Source organism: Acomys minous (genome assembly GCF_964271855.1).
Source record: "Acomys minous genome assembly, chromosome: 17".
In the NCBI taxonomy this organism is placed as follows: domain Eukaryota; kingdom Metazoa; phylum Chordata; class Mammalia; order Rodentia; family Muridae; genus Acomys; species Acomys minous.
The window spans coordinates 52,059,571-52,081,764 of record NC_140500.1 but is presented as its reverse complement, the minus strand read 5'-3'; the positions used below and the strand labels follow the sequence as shown (position 1 = coordinate 52,081,764).

Sequence of the window (22,194 nt, the reverse complement as noted above, 5' to 3'; positions counted from 1 at the left end):
CGAGGCAATGCTTTGACTTAAATGCTTTATTACCCAGAGTGCTCAGATCTCTTTTGGAACCAGGGTGTATATAAATTACAAATAAATAAATAAAATTAGCCTAGAAGCAGCAGCTGGGACTGCTCCGAAGGACTGTGGAGGCTTGGCTGGTACTGGGGCATACTTGATGGGGTTCTTGTCTGCAGAGAAAAAGACCAGCTTAGTCCTCTTCCCACTCACTTGGCCTGAGACACAAAGTCCACAGAAGGAACGTTTTCATACTTTTACACTGTTAAGTGGGAAAAACAAACAAACAAAACATAGAGCCTGCTTTTCAGGATCCAGCCAAGGTTAGGGATAAAGGAAGTGAGAAAAATGAACAAGACTCCAGGCAGACATAGGAATGGGTAGATGTGAATGCTTAATAGAGAGCAAGTGCCACTGGCTGAGGAAACTAGTGAGGGCTTCCTGTGGGAAAAGACTGACTGCAGTAAACTCTGGATCCTGAGCATGGCTTTGCAGTACCATGGAGGCACTCAGCTAGTGAGAGCAGCTTCTTCAGAAAATTAGACTGGTACACAGAAGCTTACTGGAAAGAACTGCATTGAGGATTAGGACAGAGAAGTTGAACTTCAGGGAAGCAACAGCCTCTGGGATACCACAGGGAGTTCTGAAGCCAAAGTGCCTTTCAGAGTAATCCCAATTCCAGGTGAGAGTCTTGGGCCTTTGTGTTGTGGATGACCCCTGGGCTCTGCAACCTTGGCTAAGCATGGCTCTTCAGCTAGGAGTTGTACACAGCCAGTACTCTTGTAGCTGGCTGGGTGGAAGGATTCTAAAAGGTGCATATATGCTACAGGGGGAGACTGGCAGTGCACATGCCAGAGGAGCCTTTGTCCATCCAGTCATTCATAAAGCAGTAGCATTTGTTGAGAACCTTCTGCATGAAATCAGAGGACCATGACACAGTCCTTACCTCCTAAAAATTTGCAGTTTAGGGGGACAGAACAAGTACACCCAGTCACTTAGTTAAGTGTTAATGTGTCTTGCAGCCATATAGTACAGTGGGACAAAGCAAAGGGTCATACTACACAGTGGAATCAGAGAAATCCTCCACAGTGGGAGAGTGTGAGTCAGGTCTGGTCCTGTGTGCAGGAAGGACTGGGCCAAGAGGAAAAGAGATGTATTTTTGGCAGAAAGAACAGCCACTTAAACCTTCAGAGCAGAGTCAGTCCTGCTGGGCTGTCAGACCGCTCCCTGAGGGCAGGTGACCACTGCCCCCAACCCGTTTGCCTCCTTCCAGTCAGTTCGCAGGATCAGCTACCTGGATGAAAAGGTGTTAAAGAGTAACAGAGCCCTGGCTGAGATCAAGAAGCGGTTTCAGAAGACTGTGACTCAGTTCATGAACTCTGTGTTGCTTGCAGCAGGTAAGGGAAGAATGGTGCATAGGCCTACCTGAAGTCCTCTCAAACCTTGGGTCACCTGTCCCAAAGTCTTCTTCATCCCTTGAGCTTCAGCCTCCTGAGAGGTGGAGCCACCCAGTATTTTCTAAGGGGATTGCCCAAAGATGTAGTGTCCCCATGCAATTACGTGTTTTCCTATCTCTCATAGACAGCTGCTTTGTCCCTGGTACTGTCGGTCATCCTTTATAACTGGCACTTGCTCTTCTCTCCTCTGTGGATGATCTCAGAAGAGAAAAATCTAGTCACTTCATAAAACTGTTCCTCCTAGACACAGAACACTCTCAGGCCAGTGTGAGAGGCTTCAGGAGCCTCCCCTGTCTGTGCTGTCTGCTCTGCTGGTAGCCCTTGGAAACAAGGTGCTGCCAAATTCTATTCTGTTGCCTCCTGGGTGGGCCTGCAGCCATGTTCCCCACATGGCTTCTCCAAGGAGGACATTCAATTGTGCCCTTCCTTTGTGAGCCTTCCTCAACTTCCTTCACAAAGTGGGGCTCCCCACCCCCTTCTGATAGTTCCCATGCCTGTTTTGATGGTTCTCAACACTGTTCTAGCTATAAACCTTGTTACCCAGTCTTGTGAATATTTGTCACCTTGTTTGCCCAGCCCCTCTGTTCCCTGCTACAAGTTCTCAGTGGCAAAGGGCCTATCTTGGGTTGTCTTTAAGCTCGGCATCTCCACTCAACAATGCTTGCTAGGCGAATGAAGGAACAGTAGGTCTCTGGCCTCAGAAATTTCTATTGGACTAAATAGAAAAGACAAGGTTAAAAAAAAAAGCAAACAGGCAAAACCCATAACAACAACAACAAAAAGGATGAAGTTGGCCTCAGTGTAGAGACTTGAGGGACAGTGTTCTCAGGGAAGGGAACACATGGTGTACCTAACCTCACTGTTGATTGTTATGAAGAACTCAGAGTGAAACACAGGGCATCTGTAGAAAGTAAGATTGAAGTTGGGTCTTGCAAAACAATTAGAAATGGGATGTGATTGTCCATGCCAACTGCTGACTAGGACAGTGTGCTAGAGATAGAAACAAAGCAGCTTGAACTGGAGCTAGTGAGGGGTTGGGTTGGTCAGTGGGTGTGAACTAATGTAGACTCTGATGGTCCAGCTGGTAGAAGCCCAGAGGAAGAATTAGAAGTGACCTGGTGGTTTGGGAAAATGACAACAGCATTCCTATTGACAGGCCTCTTCACGATAGAATATCCCACTCTGAAGGAAGACTCAGAAGCTAGTCGGGTCAAGTTAAAGTCCGGGGCTTATCCTGATCGAAGCCGTAAGCCAAGTTTATACCAAGCAGAAAGCCTTGTGCGAACCCACTCAGCCCGACAAGACTCCTTTACAGAAGACATATGGAAGGAAGATTCTTTACACACACCCTTGATCCCTGTTAGAAAGAAGAGCAACAAAGTCCAGGCTAAAGTCTCACAAAGGTTGGCTTAATCCTTCTCTTCTTCTGTAGAGCCAGGGGATGTGACGGTCAGTACAGAGGCAGTGTGAACCACACAAGCCCTCTCTTTGCAGCTCCAACTCTAGGAGTGTCAAAGAATAGAAGATACATGTGTATTTAAATAATACCTTTTTTTATTGTGTATGTGGGTGCACACATGCTATGGGAAGTGTGTGGAGATCAGAGGGCACCTCAAGAGAATCAGTTTTCTCCTCACACTTCGTGGGTTCCAGAGATTGAACGTGAGTTATCAGGCTTAGTCACAAACACCTTCACCTGATAAGCCATCTCATTGGCTCCAAAACTGATGTCATTTCGGATGGAAATAGGGCTACTAAGAAAAGATTGTAGAACAGTATGTTATAATAGAACTGTAAGAGGGACTGGCCATGAGCCAGATCTAGCCTGGCTGCCTAATTTTTTTTTTTATCAATTGTAAGTGCTTTATGGAAAATCAAAAGAAGGCTATTTTATGACATATGAAATAAGAGGAAACTCAATAGTATTCTTTGATGATATTCTATTGGAGCACAACCACTTCCATCATTTCTCACCATCTATAGCTGCTTCTCTATAAAACAGTAATGCTGAGTCCTTTAACAGAACCTGTCAGGCCTCTGAAAGCTGGGATGCTTACCTTTTAGTCCATTACAGAAAAGGCTAACCCATCCTGGGACAGAGTGACTGGGAAGTAGGCTAGCAAGGCTGTATTCAATAAGAGGGCCAGGAAAGCTGTTCTAAAGCGATATTTAAAGGGAGGAGTGAAGGATGAGAAACAAGCAGATATGAGAAAGGACTATCATAGAGCCTCTGAGGACAAGAACAAGCTTGCTGTGTGTCAGAGTTAATAAGATCAGTGTGGCTGGGTGTCTAAAGGGGCGGGCAAGATGCCTCCACAGGGAAAGATACTGGTTGCCATGCCCAACATCATGAGTTTGGCCCTTGAAACGCACATGGTAGAAGGAGAGAACTGACTCCTGGCCTTCACAATGTGCTGTGGCACGAACATAAATGTGTAACCAATGTAATTTTTTTAAACATTTATTTTATAAGAATGAAGACACGGTATGAGTTGAGAATACAGGAACAAACAGAAGATGAACCAAGTAGCCTTGGTATGCTAGAGATGCCATTCTGTACATGTGAAAGTGAGCTCAACATATTTATCTGATTTTATTTTTAAAAATTAAAATATGTATATTTGGGGGCTGGTAAGATGTCTCAGCAGGTAAGGACCTCTGTCATCAAATCTGATTGCCTGAGTTCCATCCTTAGGAACTTACATGGTAGAATAAGAGGACTGAATCCCAGATGTTGTCCTCTGACCTCCACGTGCTTGTGTGTCATGGCACATGCATGCCCACAAAATAAATAGATACGTATAATTGAAAGTATATATTTTAATCTGGACTTTGCACAAAAGAATGAGAAAATTCTAATCACAGACCCTGTAGCCACCAAATAAGGAACAGACCCTTACCAGACCCCTAGAAATCCCTCTATGTCAATTCCAGTCTTTGACCAAACATTGTGAACACCACAGATTAGCTTTTGTTTTAACTTTATTTAAATGGTTGTATATGTTTTGTTTTCTTGGTGAGTGTTTTTTTCATTCAGTGTGATGATTTGAGATTTATCCATGTCTTTATGCACAGCACTTACTTGTTTTCTTACCACCGTGTAACAATTATGTGATCATGCCAGAAACCATGCATCCTAATGTTATAGGTATTTAGTTCTTTAAGGTTTTTAACACAGCCAAATTGTGTTGCTGTTGGCATTTGTCTTTTATGTGATTAGCAAATGCTAAGGTTTGTAAAACTGAACCAGAGTGTGCGTGTATATATGCTCAGCTTCCTGTACAGACTGTAGGTATTCTGCAGTAGTTCTAGCAAGCTTTGCTCCCAGCAGCAGAGCACGAGCACTGCGGTTGCTCCACGTTCTTACCAGTGATATGTTGCTCTGCTTTCTCTAAAAAAGTAGAGAGTACGCTGAGTGTGTGTGTGTGTGTGTGTGTGTGTGTGTGTGTGTGTGTGTGTGTGTGTGTGTGCGCGCGCATGCGCATGCGCGTGTGCGTGTGTGTTGGCAGATGCACTCTTGTCAGGGGAAGCATCGAATGTCCTATCATTGAGTGCTCTATCACTCTTTGTCTTATCTCTTTGGAACAGGGTTTCTTACTGAACTTAGAGTTCATCTGGCATCCAGCAATCCTGTGTCCACTCCTTCATAGCCTGTGGCTATAGGTGCTTGTGGCTATGCCTAACTTTTTATTTAGGTGCTGGGGGTTTGAACTCAGGTCTTCATGCTTGTGAAGCAAGCACAGTTACTCACTGAATCATTTCCCCAACTCCTAATTATGTTTCACACTGTATCTATCTTGAAATAATTTTGTATAAGGTACAGTGTATGAGTTGAAATTTGCTTGTTTTATATATGGCTATATAGTTGTTTCCATGAGAGAGAGACAGACACAGACACAGAGACACAGAGACAGAGAGAGGAGAGAGGAGAGAGGAGAGAGAAGATGAGAGAAGAGAGGAGAGAGGAAAGAGAGAGGAGAGGAGTGGGAGGAGAGAGAAGAGAGGAGAGAGAGGGGGGAGAGAGATCCTTTTCTTCACTAATTTGTCTTTGCATCCTTTCCCACCCCCAAGACAGTGTTTCTTCATGTACCATTGGCTGTCCTGGAACTCTCTCTGTAGACCAGACTGGCCTTGAACTCAGACATCTGCTAGCCTCTACCTCCCAAGTGCTGGGATTAAAGGTGTGTGCTACCACTGCCTGACTATCTTTACACTCTTCTAAAGAAAAACAATGGGTCATATTTGTGTGGGTATCTTTCTATACTATATTTTGTTAATACAATTATATGACTTTCAAATATTGAAGCAGCCTTGCATTTCTAGATAAACTTTACTCAATTATAAAATGGATTTTGCTGGGTGTGACATGCTAAGATTTTGTTGAAGATTTTCCCATATATACTCATGAGGATTACTCATGTACAGTTTTTTCTTGGTACTGTTATTGTCTGGCTTATTAGAGTAATACTAGCTTAACTAAATTAATTGGGAACTATTTATGTTTATTTATGTTAAATCTAGGTATTTTCCTTTAAATGTTTGTTAGGATTTACCATGAAACCATCCTATTCAGAGTCTTTTTTGTGGGAAGCTTTTAAAACAAAAATTGCTTTTATAAATATAATGCTGGTTAGGCCGCTTGCTTTTTCTTGAATGATGTTTAGCAATTCACGTCTCTAAGGGAATTGGTGATCCAGGTCATTGGATTTATAGACATGGAGTTGTTCCTAGTTTTCCCCAGACCTTCTTTTGAAAGTTGGTGTTTAGTTGGTTTAGTTGGTATGTGTGCATGCTAACTTGTACCATGGCGTAAGAGAAGTCAGAAGACAGGTTGGTTCTTGCAGAGGTGGCCTCTATTTCCACCATGGGGATGGCTGGGTCCCAGAGACAGGACTCAGGTTGTCACATTTGTGGCAAGTGCCTTTACTGGTTGAGCCACTTATGATCTTCTTGCTGTCTGTAGAATTCCTAGTAGCATCTCCTCACTTCTGCCACTTTTGTTTCATGTATTTAGTACTCACTGTTCAACACATTCAGATACAAGCACTGTGTTTCTAGGTGGAATAATTTCTCTCCATTATTATGTTCTCTTTTTCTTTAATAACATTTTTGTTTTATTACTTATATAAATGCACATGTATGTGCACATTAGTGCAAGTGCTTGTGGAGGCCAGAAGATGGGTGTCAGATCCCCTGGAGCCACTCAGTGTGGCTGCTTGGAACCAAACTTGGGTCTTCAGCAAGAGTAGTGCATGCTCTTAACTCCTGAGTGATCTCTCTAGTCTCCTCCTATAGTGATTTTTTGCTTACTTTTTTTCCTGTTATTAGTGTAGTAACTCCCGATTTCTTCTAATTATTATTTTCTTGATATGATTTTCTTCCAACCTATTGTTTTCAATTTAATTGTATGTTTGAATCTAAAATATATTGCTTATGGACAACATGTATTTGAACATCGATCATGGTGTTATTTATATTTCTATATATTATTTGCTTACTTGTTGTCAATCTTATCTCTAAATGTGGATTGCTTCTCTCCTTTTGTGCTCAGGTTTCTCTCTCTCTCTCTCTCTCTCTCTCTCTCTCTCTCTCTCTCTCTCTCTCTCTCTCTCTCTCTCTCTCTCCCTCCCTCCCTCCTCTCTCATGTATGTTATCGTTTCTTTGTTTGTTTTGATTTTGAGACAGAGTCTAAGAATGTAGCCCAGGCTGTTTAATTCTCCTATTTTAGCCTCTTGAGTACTGGGTTTTCAGCACCACACACATGTGCCTGTTTCTTGACAACTTTGTTGTAACGTAATCACATGAAGAATCCTTTGTACTAAGCTTACTATCTTCATACTATCTAATTCCTCTGTCTACTGCAGAGACTCATGGTTGAAAATTTTCATTTCAGCCATTGTGAATTTGGCTCTAGCTTTATTTTGTTCTACCTTTTAATCGTTTTTGTCTCTTTAACATCCTCTATTTGATGAGGCACTGTTGTTCTGGATTGTTCCATAGTTTGCTCTGAGTATTTAAGCCCCTTAGCTAGGAGGTCTAATGTCTAAGTCTCTTAAGGAGCAGTTTTTATTAGTAGTCCTGATAACCTTTTCTTGAAAACTGATCATTTAAAATATAGTAGTTGTAGATCAACCCTCTTTGCCTAGGTTCTTTATGGCAGATTTGTTTAGTAACTTTTAGAAACTCTTTGTGTAAAGGCTGTGTTCTTTTTTGCCCACAGTTACTGAGGTCTCCACGCAGTCAGTATGGGGGCCAGCTGGTGGTTTAACACAAGAGCCCCTGAACCTGAAGCTGCTGCAGATGGCTCTGTTGGGCTTTGCTCCTTTGAGCCTCTGCCCAGGCCGCCATCCACAGCTGTGCATCAACGTTCACTTTATACTTGCATAGCTCCAGAGGTGAAGATGAGGGTGTTCTTGGGCTTTTCCCCAACATGACACCTAAAGCCTTCAGTATCCCTGAGGGACTTCAAAGCCTCTATTTTTTCATCTGCCTACTTCCTCCCTCTATCTTTTTTTTCTGCTAGGATTTTGATTTTAAAGTCTGTGCCCATGTCTTGCACAAGAAGTTGTGTCTGACATTTTTTTTTTTGCCATTGTGTGTGTTCTAGCTATATGTCACTGCTTCTGTAATAAGCACTGACCAAAACAAAATTACAGGAGGATGGGATCTATTTGGTGTACAGACTGCAGACAAGACAAGGACAGGAACAGAGGCCATGGAGAAATACTGCCAGTGGCTTGCTTTTCCTGCCTTGCTCGGCTACCTCTCTTATTCAGCCCTGGTCTACTTTCCTAGTGATGGCACTGGCTGCCATGGGCTGGGCCCTCCCACATCAATCAGCAATAAAGAAAATACCAGGCCATTCTGATGGAGGCATGTTCTCATTTCAGCCTTACTCTTCCCTGGTGTCGCGTTGACAGGTGAAACTGACTATGACAAGTGTTTTCAACAAATGCTTGCTGGGGATGCTCGAGGCAGATCTTGAGCTAATCCCGTAGACAGCTCAGCCACATGGCCACAGTTCCTTGAGCCTAGGTCCACATTGCCCTCTTCATAATAGCACATGAGCTAGGAATGGGGTGGCGGAGAAGAAAGTCAAAGTGCCAGCTTCCTTGCCCCAGAGCTCGGCAGTTTCTTGTTCCTGAGCTTTGCTAAAGTTAGTTTTGGTCAGCTTGTCGGCCTGTCTGCCCACCCATTCTCCCTCCTTCCCTCCATTTTTGCCAACTCTAATGGAAGAACAATTTTGATGTTCCTGTCCAACTATTTTTGGTGACTTCCCTGTTTTCCAAAGTTTTAAGAATATATTCTGAATTCTTGTTGGTAAATCGATTGTTCATTATTTTGTCCCCATTTCATCAGATGTTAAAGTGTGTGTGTGTGTGTGTGTGTGTGTGTGTGTGTGTGTGTGTGTGTGTGTGTGTTATGGGTGTGGCTTGTGTGCTTATCTGTGGGTATGCATGTGGAGACTGGAAATGGACTTCAGTGCCTTCCTTTATCATTGTCCACCCGACTTTCTGAGAGAAGGTCTCTCTAGACCAGCTGCCAGCAAGCCCCTGGGATCTATTTTTCTCCGCCGCCTACCACCAGCATTGGTGTTATATATGTAGCACACCATGCCCAGCATTTTACATGGGTGCTGGGAGTCCTATAGTTGTACAACAAGCACTTCACTTACCGACTCATCTGTCCAGCCCCAAATATTGACCTTTCTAGTCCATCCCTGGCTCTTCACATAGCAGCCTACTGTTCATCACAGCTAAGGTGGGAGCTCCTGCCCAGCTTCTTGTTTGCATTTTGTACCTTTACCCGCAGGTCTTTCCCCTTTGCTTTGCTTGTGTGCTCATTTGAAACAGGATTTTTAGCCCAGGATGGCCTAGGACTCCCTATGTAGTTGAGGATGATCTTGAACTTCTGGTCCTCCTGCCTCTATTCCCAAGCATTGGGCTTACAAGTCTGTGTCACCATACTCAATTTCAGTTCTGGACTTATGAACCAGTTACAACAGGCTCCCTGCTCCAAAATTACAGAATAATTTGTTCTGTTTGCCACTGTTCTAACTGGTAAGAAATTGTAGAGTCAAATTCTCTAACATTAAAATCTTTGATAGCTTTGAGTTTCCTCTGGTATAAACCATGAATAGATTACACATTCCCCTGGATGTTTAGGTCCTTAAACAAGAGACATGCTGCTTTATTTTTATTAACTTATTTGGTGGTGTAGATCACATTCAGGACCTCACATACACTAAATGCATGCTCCATCACTGTGCTCCACCTCTCTCCCCCAAGTAGATATCCTTACCATCTTTGATCAGCAAGTATGTATCATCATTAAATTTCCTCTGAAGAATTATGAAGTGTAAAGCTAGGTACACTAGTACGTGCATACCTCAATACCAAGGAGGATGAGGCAGGAGGATTACCATGAGCTCAAGGCCAGTGTGGGATACCTGGCAAAAATAAATAAGTGTCTGGAGAGATGGCTCAGCAGGTATAAGGGTGCTTGTTGCTCTTGAAGAGGACCTGTTTTTGATTCTCAGCACCTACATCATGGTTTACACTATCTGTAACTTCCAGGGGATCTTATGGGCTCTTCTGCTCACTGTGCATACACATGCATGTTGGCAGAAACACTCACACATAAAATAAATTTATATATTTTAAACCAACAAACTAAATAACAAGTGATGAACCATAGACATTGTTCTTATTTGGGGATGGCTTGCTTCTAATCTGAGGCTTTGGTACTTCAAAGGCTTCATTGAGCTTGGGCAGCCCATTCCTCTCATGAGAGCTTTCTATATTTTGACCTGTAAATAGTGATAAACAGTTTCTTTCCTGTCTATTCTGTGGGGTTTCCACAAAATTAACCAAGGAAATGCCTATTCCAAGGGCCATAGATCCTGTAAAACACTCAATGTGCAAAACAGCAATAGCAAGAGGAGTGCTTTCCATCTAACGGTGCTTAGTTATGGTGAGCACCACTGCCCTGCATTGTGTCAGCACCTAACAGGTGGCTGGTAAATGCTGGAGTGTTGACTGATCTCTATTGCATCGTTGTTTTGCCGAGTGCTTCTACTGTATTCCACCAATCGAAACACTACAAGTAGCTGATCTCTTGGAACCTGTAGTGGGATAGAAAAGTATAATAATAATAAAAAAAAATAAGGAGTGAGGTGCTTGGTGGTAGTGGCACATGTCTTTAAGCCAGCACTCAGGAGGTACTATTAGTAATAATAATAATAATAATAATAATAATAATAATAATAATAATAATAAATAAGGGGAATATATAGTGTGTTAAGCAGCAAGCGGTGCTTGAAAGACAAAACAGGCAAGGAGTGGTGAGGAGGAAGCATTCAGTGGGGTGTTTAGAAGGTCACTAGGAATGTGACATTTCAATAGATTTAAAGGTGGTAAGAGAATAGGCTTATGGCTCTGGGAGAAAAATAAAGGCATAAGAATAAGTCAGTGTGGCCATATGGTGAGCAGAGTGAGAGTACTAGGAGTGTGAGAGGGGCTTAAGGGAAGCGAGAAGCAGGAGCTAGCTAGATCTGATCCAGCCTGCTGCTGCTACCTTACCTGACATAAGCTGGAAAGCCCAAGGAGGGCTCCAAAGACTGACTCAGATTCTGAGAGAATCCCTCAGTGGCTGGAGGCTGGACTATGTTGGTGGCAGTGGAGGGCAGTCAGATTCTGGGTCTGTCTTAAACTGGGAAAGAGGCTTGTGGGTGGAATCGGTGAAATGTGGGGCATAGAGTCAGAGTGGTGGATGCCTCTAAGAAGTCAGCTGAGTAACTTCTTATGCCTTCTTTCGCACATGGGGAAACAGACCTAGAGCGCTTAGGGGTCCTTCATATTGTTAGAGGGGCTACACCAGGATCTGCCACAGTCCAGGGACTACAGTGGGCTTCTTTCTGTCTGGACACAAGAGCTGTGGGGGCAGGGGTTGCCCACAAGCTCCTACCACTGTGCTCCTCTTTGTAGAGGGAAGCCAGGAGAGGTACGCAGCCCCACCAGGTGGGCAGCCTCACCCTCTGACTGCCCACTAGTGCTGCGGAGGCTCATTCGTAAAGAAGACATCCGAGCTGGCTGCAAGTGTATTGTGAAGGCACCCCTGGTTTCTGATCTGGAGCTGGAGCGCTTCCTGTCTGCACCCCGAGACCCCAACCAAGTACTGGTATTTGGGATAATGTCAAGCCAGAATCCCGACTGTACCGCACAGCTTCAGTGGCTGCTTGATACACTGTATAGCCATCGGCAGCAGGGCCGTTCATCACCTTGCATCCAGGTTGGTCTAGGGCCACGTGAGGAGGCTTCTCAGGCCAGGGCCACGGAGGCTAATAAAAAATGGGCCCCACTGTATAAGGATGGGTTGGATGTCTGACAGCTCCTTTTATTCCCAGGGCCTTGGCGTACACTCCCCTTTCTGTCTGCAGCATTTTACCTCATCTCTCTTCTGCTCACTCTTCTCTCCCAGGGTGCATGTCACCACATCGGGGCTGGTGCTTCTTCTGACCCTTGAGACAAGGTCAAGGCACTGTCTTTTTCTTTCAGAACACTTAGCACAGTTTGTGGTGTGAATGTTCAGGGAAAAGACAATGCCTATCACCCATCTTCTCACAGTTCAGTAAGTGTCCATGGACTGTCACCAAGTACCCCCTGTGTACTGGGCTTGTGCTAGCCTCTGGATACCTCCCACTAGTTCAGCATGAGCAAGTCCATGCAGGAATACCCAGTATGGCTGCAGCTATGACAGGCCCTTGAGAGGGCCATGACAGGACAGCTCTGGGATGTGTGACTTCTGCCTCCTGGGGTCAGAATGAGCCTTCTAGGATGCTCAGAGCTGTGGCAGGCTGCTGAGTGTTCCTGGCAGTGGCCTGTGTGTAGGGATGAGGACAGTTTAAGGTCCCAATTTAAGTCTAAGGGGTGTTGAGTTACAGCAGTTAGGACACAAGGAACCTCCTTCCTCTCTCGATACTTGTTCTTAAGTCCAGCCTCATTATCCTGAGTGTGCATTTATTCAAAATGCTAGTAGAGAAAGTGAAAGTCTGAGCCCCCAGATTCATGTAGACAGTGAGCTAGGTGACTTCTTCCAAGGTGTCTTTCTCCTTGAGCCTGTAGCTGCAGAGTTTTGACCCTGGGATAGGGATCTTTCTAGGAGTACCTACTCCCATCTCTATGGAGACACCCTACTTCCCTGCATTTCCTTCCCACCTTACTTCAGTCAGAGAATGTTGACTAAGAACCTGCTCCGGGCGCACCTGTTTCAGGGCAGATATAATCTCCATCCTCAGGGGAATGTACTGGGGGCTATTAATTGTTCACTAATAATTATTCCTAAGGGATAAAATGCTTAAATGTCTTATTCCAGCTACAAGCAGCATGAATGGGGCCAAGATATGACCAGAAGTCGTTGGGGGAGATGAGTGGCAGGGAGTCTTAGAGACAGGCTTGGAGGGTAGTGGTGGACCTCTCAGAGATTTGGCTTCTGCTCTGGCTAAGCTGGCCATTAACGCTCTCATCCCACAATGGCCAAGTACCACAAAGGGGTCAAGAGGGCCAGCCTGTGAGAGGTAGAGTGAAAGGCTCCTCTGGAATGTGCAACAAACCTTCTTAAGTCCTATCCACTTCGAGCAGGGATCCCATTTTTAGACCTTCCAGAGTGAGGGGCATCATATACCACAGATCCCAGGGCAAACCTAGTGCTGTCACATGAAGAGGCGTCACTCTAGTGATGACTCCCCCCCCCTCCCAGAGGGCTCAGAGCAGATCTGGAGACCTCCTTGAGGGGTAGTGATGGCTGCAGGAAAGTTAACATGTATCTTCTTGCATCAGGGTGACCAGTTCCCACATCTCTATTTGGCAGTGCCACCATGACCCTTACCGCCTGCTGCGGTATGACCTGGACAGCCCCCTGCAGAAGGATCCGCCCCTAATGGTGAAGAAGTTTGCTGTGGTGCACGGGATGGTTTTGGTGAGCTGGGGCCCTGTAAAGGGCTAGACATCCACCACCAGCCACTACTGTCTCAGCCAGATCAGGGAGAGTAGGACAAGACGTGCAGATCTTCTCCCACCCACACTGAAAGCAGGACTGGCTGAGAGTCACCCAACAGACTCCCTTCCCCTTTGCCAGGAGATGGAGGGGTTGGGCGACATTAACACAGAGAACCAAATTCTATTCATCTGATTGTTAGTAAATTATACTAAAATATTGTAAGACTTTATATGCTTATTGAAAACTCGTGTATACAATGCACAAATTAATGTCACCCTCATATCACCTGAGGTCTTACTCCTCTATCCAGTACTTAGGTTCTGAAGACCCTGCTAAGCCACACCCACCTAATGTTGCAGTATCTGACCTTTGCTGTCTTTCTCTACACACATATTGCACTGCCTTTGCAATAGCAGAGTGCCTTTTCACATCTTCAGTTTGTAACCCCAGAATTTTTACGATGGATGTGAGTCAGTCTATCTTGTTATCACTAGCCAAGCTGCTTTTATTGGACAGTTAGGTTTTCCCCCCTCTTCTTTCTCCCTGTTTTCCTTTTTTCGTCACAATGATATGATGAATAACCTTGCCTAACGATCCTTAGACAGGTGTCCATGTTGGAAAATGATACACACAGAGTAGAAGATGTGAGACCCCCATTCCATAGGATGAGATGAGCGTGTGTGGGTTTAAAGCAGAGAGGGCCAGACAGCTGTAGGCAAGTGGGTGGGAGTCGAGTGAGCAGGGAAGAACGTGACCTTTCTGCGCCCTGAGGAAAGTATGAAGTGTACATCTGAGAGCGCCCCCAGTAGGAGTAGCAGCCAGGTTGGGCTGCTCTCTTACTCAGGAGGGTCTGTGCAGGAGCCAGGCTCAATCATTTCTCCCTGGGTCACTGAGTGAGGAAGGGTAGCACACTCTTCTAACATATCAAAGGCCTGAGCCCTATCCCAGCTCGGAGGAGCCTGTGGTCAGTCCTACTAAGACTTGGAACTTGCCTGTCATTATGAGTTATGCGACTATGTCAATGTACTGAGGGTGTTTTATTTTGTTTTGTTTTGTTTTTGTTTTTTTCATTTCTTTCCTCTCTTCCAACAGATGTTTGCTGGGGGGAAGCTGCTTTTTGGGGGCTGTGTCCTAAATGGCTATGGCTTCAGCAAGCAGAATCTGCTGAAACAGATCTTCCGGGCTCGACATGATTGCAAGATGGGCTACTTCCTGCCGGAAAACTACAAATTCAAGTAAAACTGGGCAAGGCATCCCACAGGGAGGGGCAGTGGGGCAGGCAATGTGGGCTGTGGGAAGGGAGGGCAGGTAGTGCCAGAGGAGTGAGGTGGGGAAGAATCAGAGTGGAAGTGAGGTGCAGCCTCTTCCTACAGTTCCATGAGCAAAAGGAGGGTTAAGCAGGTAAGCAGGGGAAGAAGAAGAGCTGGCAGGAAGAGGCCAACAAGGTCATACTGTTTGTCTCTTTAAATATAAGTTTGGATAAAGGGCTGTGTGTGAAACAGAAGGCACTGCTGTTTGCACAGTGCCCTGCTCAGCCGGAGATGTTGGGCAGGAGATGTAGCCACGCCCCTCAGCTCCAACCTGTATGCACATTTAGCTTGGCTTCTGCTGGGTTGCCAGATGGACCCCCACAGACACAATGTCAGGCTGGCTCTGGTGAGGGGTAGAAGGTAGTCTCTGAGCTCAGGACGCTGCAATCTAGTTCAGGAAGAGCCTGGACTTTATGCTGAAGTCTGCATCCAAGGAAGACAGCGTTCCAGACTCCACTGTGCTCTGTGGTTCAGGTTCCTGGGAAACTTGCTAGGTCAGGGGTCCCAAGACAGGGTTGGAGTCCCAGCTTTGCCCTGCATTATCTGAGTGACTGTCAACTAATCATGTGGGCTCCCAAATCTGTATCTCTTTGCCTTTTAAGTGAAGATAGTACTCAGTCTTGCAAAATGTTAAGGATTCCACAAAAAAGCGTTTTTAAACAAGTTCTGTAAGTGGAAAACAACGATCAAACCTAGGATAACTTTATCTGTAATGTGTTTGCAGACCTGAGCTACCTGTGGCACACCCCCATAGCACCAAGTTATATCCCCTATTCCCACGAGACCTGCAGATTTCTATCTGTTTGTTTGTTTGTTTGTTATTTCAAGACAGGGTTTCTCTGTGTAGTCCTGGCTATCCTGAAACTTGTTCTGTGGTTCAGGCTGGCCTTGAACTCGGAGACCCACCTACCTCTGCTTCCCAAGTGCTAGGATTAAAAGTGTGAGCCACCATGCCTGGCTTCAGCTTTCTATCTTGATGCCATCTCACTCTAGGGAGTTGATTTGGATTTCGTCAGTCTGCTTTACCTGGAAGTTAGGGATATAGTCATGGGAAAGCCATGGAGGTCACACCCAGTGAGCTCAATATTTTGGAGTACTCAAGTAAAGAAGGCAGGAAGATGAAGAGACTGTGGGGAGAAGGCAGGGCAGACAGAAAATCCTGAGTGTTCTAAGTCCCTACCACTCAGAACACACAGAGAAGAAGCTAGCTGCTGGAGACTAGACATTGGCAGGTCCAGGGAGTTGTAAATCCTCAGCCTCAGGAGCTGGACACAGTTAAAACAAGAATGTGCCAGAGATATGTGAGGTGTTGCTGGGTATTTATGTCCATAAACCCACCATCTTAGATTCTTTGTATTTTAAAAGATACTAGGAAACAGAAAATGAAGATGGATTTATTTACAGTTTGAACAAATGGGGATGTGTCTAATTATATCCTCCACTGTGTTTGTGGACATCTTATAGTTTGTGGAAAGCTATGAGGCAAAGGCTACAAAATATGAAAATTTTACATAAGCCCAGAGCTCAGCCCCCTAACCCAAGTCTCTGGGTCCTAGATGGGAGAACACGACAGGCTTGTGGACAGACAACTTCAGTGGGAAACACATGTAGAATGTGGTCCTGACATAATCAGCCCTGTGTGAGACTGTGTTTACCTATGCACAGTACTGACACTTAGCCCCTGCTAAGGGAGGTCACGTGTGGTTTTCAGGCCCCAGTATCTGTGTCTGTGAACAGAGACATGCATCTGCCATGCTCACATTCCAGCAAGGACTTAGGTATAAGAGGGAGCAGGATAGGGCAGTGTGAGATATTCATGGAGACTGAGGGGGATCAGAGAGCAGACCAGACAGAGAAAACAGTTGGTCCCATGGAAACGCAAAGGGGCTTAACCTGCAGGAGCTCCAGAAGTTGCCTGTGTGTATATAAGACCATCCTTCCCATGTAGCAGTGAAATGGCCTGTGGGAATGTTGTCTCCTGTCTCCCTGTGCCTGGAGAAGCACCTCCCTCCCACCCTCCTCCAAGATTGGAGTGGCCAGCCAGTGATGACAATCCACCAGGAGATGCTTTATTGACAAATTGGGATTAACAGCTTTAAATGGGACAACACAATTTTAAACTCTTTGGCACACAAGTTTGACAATTTAAATGGATCAGGCTTGAATTCTTGGTAGCAGAAAGATGGTAGCCAAGAGCTCTTTCAGTTCTGAAAAGTGTTTCAGCTTTAAAAAGTTCTTGGAGGGCTTCAGGGTACCAATCCAGAGCAGTCCCTTGCAGAACAAATCTGCTGGCCAAACAACAGAAACAGCAGGAAGGCTGTGGCAGCTCAGGAATGAGTTATCATCTGCTGTCGAAGTATGGTCTCAGAGGCTGAGACCGAAATTAATCCCCGTGCCTGCAACTACTGGCCATGTCCTTGGAGGCTGGCTCAAATAAGCTTCCTGCATTGTGACAATTCTGTACCCTGCCTGTCTTGAAGGCAACCTTCACTGAGGGTGTCTTTCCTTCAGTGAAGATAACCAACTGGCTGGAGCCCAACCTGAAGTCTTCCTTTTCTACTTCCTCCCTTGGTTCCTGCAGCAATTCTGTCTGTGCAACCCTAAGGAGGTGCTATTGTACTGGGTACCCGCTGAACCCTGATTGTCTGAATGTGGGTATGCAAATTAAGTGAAAAATAGGACCAATTAGGGAAGAGTTGTTAGGTGGGAAAGGAGAAGAACACTTAGTCCCCCTAAAAAGTTGTTCATTATTCACAAGACTGTCTACAGAGACAGGGACACTTAAAAACAGTGTTGTTGTTGTTGTTGTTGTTGTTGTTGTTGTTGTTGTTGTTGTTTCTGTTTCTGTTTCCTGCAGAAGCTCAGTGGAAAGATTTTGGTCAGGCTGTTTCTTCTTCTTCTTCTTCTTCTTCTTCTTCTTCTTCTTCTTCTTCTTCTTCTTCTCCTTCTTCTTCTCCTTCTTCTTTTTCTTTTACTTTTCTTTTGTAGCAGCAGAAATATACAATTGTGTAACACTTGCAAGTATGCCTGTGGCATCCTGTGGCCCTTTGTCACTTACAGGACATGGCATAGTCATCAGGGAGAGAAGTATGGAGCTGTGGGCTCCAAGCACTCTGCTCTAGATTGCTAGAGTCTGGATGGGTGGCTGTGTACAGAAAAGCAACCCAGGACCCTGAGCTAGGAGCTCCTGGCACAGCACATATACCTTAGGTAAGGAGGAAAACTGAGGGCCAGCAAGAAAAGGATGTGCACTGAACAGGGAATCAATCCAGGCTGTACAACAGCCATCATCTTTGTCTTCTCTGCACCTCAGTCATGTCCCGAAGGGATGGGACATGGCTGTTTCAGGGCTGTCTTTACAGGAGACAATCAAATCTATCAGAAACAGCCACACTCTGCAGTGACAAAAAAAATGCCTTGAAAACAGTCTTGTCCCCATAAACTGAATACTGTGTATAGTATGCTCTGTGGACCACAGAGAACCTTGCAAACACTCATGAAATCTATGAAAGGCAAAGTCGTTTGTAAATTGCCCACATCCCTGATAAGTCACAATGTGCAGTGAGAGCTGCTGAGTGCCCTGTGAACTAGGAAGGGTCTCAGAAGCCACTGGGCCTCCTCTCGGACCTGCTCCTCCTAAGCAGCAGAGCACTTTGCAAGCTGTCACAAGCCACACACAATGCCCAGTCATCTTTGAAGTGTCCTACCCTGCACAGCACTTGGTAACCCACATGGCAGTCTATGAATGACAAAGCATCTTATAAGTCATCAAGTACCCTGTGACATACAGACTGGAGTGAGACCTCATAAATATAATATGGTATGCAAATGCCGGCGTGAGAACCTCAAAGGGTTTGTGAACAGTCGTGATCTCTATGGACGTCAAGTGAAGGCTTGGTTGTGCTGTGGGTGCTTCGAGTTGTGAGGGAGTTCTTCACCCCTGCTTCTGCCCACCTTAGAAGAGGCAGGACCAGCTGAGTCACAACAGGAGGTGGCCAGGGACTAATGAAGAGAGATGGTTGCAGCAAGCTGCCATGTTCCACAGATTCACGGTGATGGTGTTAGGAATGTGGAACTCTGGGAAGTGACCAGACCACAAGAGCAGAGGCATCATAAGCACAGTTAATACCTATGAGCTAGGTTACCCCTTCTGCATGTGAGAACACTGAGAGGCTGCCATCCTTGAGGATGTCATCCACGAGTGTCAGCAGGCACTGAGTCTTCTGGCACCTTGGTGATGGTCTGCCAGTTGTGAGAACTGAGTGCAGTTCATGTCAGTGATCTGTTTGCCATATGCAGGCATAGCACTTTCAGAGCATCCAGAACAACCAAACTGAGTGGCTTAAACAGCAGATGTGTGTCATCTCAGTTCTGAGGGCTGGACATTGGATCCAGGTATGAGCAGGCCATGGTCCCTCTAAAGTCACATTCTAGCCTCTCTTTGGCTTTGGTGACAACATTACCCTGATGTGACACTAGTGATGTAGGATTAGGGCCCCACCTCACTCCAGCTTTATTACATCTCAACTAATTATGGCTCAACTATATGGTACCACATCCAAGGGCCTTGGGGTTAGGACCTCTACATATGAATTTGGGGTCCATCATTAACTTGGGCTCCTTTGCTGTTTTGCAAAGCCATCTGTAACCTGTGGGCATTGTCTGTGCTCAGTGTAGCATGGACTGGTAGCTGGTGGCATGGGAACAACAGCTATGCATCTCTTCACGGAAGCCAGGACACTGACCTCCAATGGTCCCCAGCATTGCAGAGCAGACAGTTTCTCCCTTGGCACAACTGGGAAGAGGAATGTTTTGCTGGTCTCTCTAAGGGCTAGAACAGGATGGGATAGCACTGAGTGAACCATGGGCTCTCACATCTGACCCCCTAAGCTATGCCTTCCTATCACCCCTCCCCTGCAGCATGCCAACCTATGTCACAAGCCTGGAAGACTTTGAGTCAGCTAAAAGAGCCCCGTCGGAAGATTTCGAAGGCAGTATCTCTTCATTGGCACTTGGGGACAAAGTGGAAAAAACACCATCTCCCACTCCTGCCAAGTACGTTTCCCCATGTTTCTAGTTGGTAGGTTAGGGATGGCTCATTACAGGATCCTTAGCGTGGTCACAGGGCACTAAGGTTACCATGTCATGGCTTATGCCTTGGCAGTCTGTGTCCCTCTGGGTGCAGGTCAGCCCTTGATTTCTAGCCTGTTTTGCACAGTGTCCCATTGTGTGTAAGGGTTGTGCATTAGATAATACACTTTGTAGCAAGGCCCCATGGTCCAGACTCATCTGTCAGAAGGATGAAGGCTGCTCCCAACTTCAGCAAGTTTTTTGGTGATGGTGACAGGGATCCAAATCACAATTCTGCAGTCACTCTTTCCAGAAAGACAGGGGGGGGGGGAAATGCTAGGATCAGGCTACAGGTGTTCCCGGGCTCCCAAGTTGGAGCTATCTTCTTCCACTTTGCCCCTGGGCCATGCCCTCATCAGCTGAGCCAGGCTCCCTTCCTGCCCTCTTGCTGCCCATCACCTGCTTCTTCTGTTATGTATTTAGATTGAAACAGCCTGAAGTGGAACCACATTCTTTCCTCAAGTTTAGGAGGTCCAGTAAGAAGAGCAACAGCATGAAGAAGTCAGGTTCCAAGAAGTGACGCTGGAACAGCCAGCAATGCCCTCCCCACACCCAGCCCTAACTCCTGGTCTCCCACCCCCCTACAATAAATGCGTGTGCCTCCAGCATCTGGGTGAGGCAGCGGTGGGTGGGACAGGCCCAGCTCTGACTCCAAGAAGGCCAGAAGCTCCGACAGCTAGTTTCAGGCTAGGTTCTTGAAAACTTGCTACCCCCAACTCAGTGCTTCTTCTGTGGCCAGGAGTAAGCCTGAGACTACAATTCTAGGGAACAAATGTCTCGTGGCCAAGGGCCTGCCTGCTCCACCCTTCAGCAACCCTGGGGATCCTCTGAAGGGGTTGGATTGTTTCTCCTACCCTCTGATGAATGGGCAAGACTTCTGGTAGGAAGAAGATGAGAGGAGAGAGGCCACAGAAAGGGAGAGGAGACTGAGGGAGTGGTAGAGAGAGATGAGAAAGCATGCAGGAGGGAGAAGGATGAAAGGGCAGGTAGAGATGCCAAAGGAAGAGGAAGACCAAGAGGAAGAAGAGGAGTGGCCTGAAGGCCAGAGTCCAGCAGATGCCTTGCAGGCTCTCATCCCCACTTAGCCCAGCATGGAACATATGAGTGGACTGAATTCTCCTTTCCCCGAATGCTTGGGTCCAGAGCATCCTTGTTAGCATCTAGGGGCCCCAGGCAGCTGTCCGCTGCCATGCTAGCTGCCTTGTCCCTTACCTCTGAGAGAGCTGGGTTTCTCACAGCTGTATAGTCCATGAGAGCCATGTCCCCACAGCGAGAATTGTGGAGGGTCTGCCTTTGTGCCTAGAGTAGAGTCCAGGCCCCAGCTCCAGGCAGCATTTGGTGATGTGTTTTACAGATAACCATTTGTGCTTCTTCAGCAACACATGCTTTTTCAATCTGAATTTTTTAAGGCTTAGTTTTTGTTTTATAGCTTTCAAATACTTTTTTTTTCAGTTTTATGTTTCTTCCCCTAGAAGTGTATTGGAAGTGCCCTGCTTTGTTCTTAAGCTGCGTATGTTGATATTTTCAGGCCTTGATATTTATGAGGGGGTTTAAGGCTCTAAGCATTCTCCTTTTTTCTGCTCCCATTCACAAAGACATAAAAACAAGAAGGCAGATAGGCACCCCCAAACCTGGTGAAGGCCAGAACTGAAGTGAAGCCTCTGACCTGTGCCTCTCTGGCCTTTAGGCCATGTGCTCAGCTGTGATCACATGGTTATGCTAAGCAGTTAATGCTGTGTATATCAGGAGAAGAGACAAAACAGCTCCTGGCCCTGTGCAGGGTGCTTTTCACCCTGAAGGACTGCTTGTGAGCAGGAGCACCTCCCACTGGCAGAGCAGGCAGTGAATGTCCAGGGCAACACCATCAGATTACTCCAGGAGGAGGAAGAGAAGGTGGAGGAGGAAGAGGAGGAGGAGGAGGAGGAGGAGGAGGTGGTGGTGGTGAAAAATGAAGAAAACCCTTCTCCATAGAAATGCCAGGAGAAATGTTCTCACAAAGACATGAAGGTGATGGATTTGTGTGAGCTGAAATTAGTACAGGGCTTCTTAAACTTCTCCCACGTGGAACTAAGACATTTTTTACATAACCCTGGGCATATAGGCATGTAAAATAGGTATGCAAATAAAACTTTTCCTGATAATAAATAATAAGGAAATGTATTTTAAAGCAATTCTTTGGCATACATATGATTTTTTATTTATTAAGGATGAAAGCAACTTTGCATCCTTAAGCAATGAATGTGCTTATATGTTTTACATATGGAATAAAATCTTGCCTGAATATTCAATGATGT

At 45.7% G+C, this 22,194-nt stretch overlaps 1 protein-coding gene across 4 annotated transcripts in view; it reads left to right on the top strand.

Moving 5' to 3' along the window:
- LOC311587768 (uncharacterized protein C3orf20 homolog) overlaps positions 1-21,819 on the top strand; it is a 72,074-nt gene extending 50,255 nt beyond the window's left edge. For 3 of the 4 annotated variants that reach the window (XM_084764943.1, XM_084764945.1, XM_084764944.1), the window contains exons 11-17: positions 1,280-1,403; positions 2,620-2,866; positions 11,450-11,753; positions 13,332-13,439; positions 14,553-14,695; positions 19,691-19,825; positions 20,324-21,818. In XM_084764943.1, coding sequence (XP_084621069.1) covers positions 1,280-1,403; positions 2,620-2,866; positions 11,450-11,753; positions 13,332-13,439; positions 14,553-14,695; positions 19,691-19,825; positions 20,324-20,420 — 1,158 coding nt within the window. In that variant the 3' untranslated portion in view covers positions 20,421-21,818. Of the gene's footprint in view, positions 1-1,279; positions 1,404-2,619; positions 2,867-11,449; positions 11,754-13,331; positions 13,440-14,552; positions 14,696-19,690; positions 19,826-20,323 lie in introns of all 4 variants that reach the window. The other variant, XM_084764946.1, reaches the window with a different exon arrangement.
- The last annotated feature ends 375 nt before the right edge of the window (positions 21,820-22,194 follow it).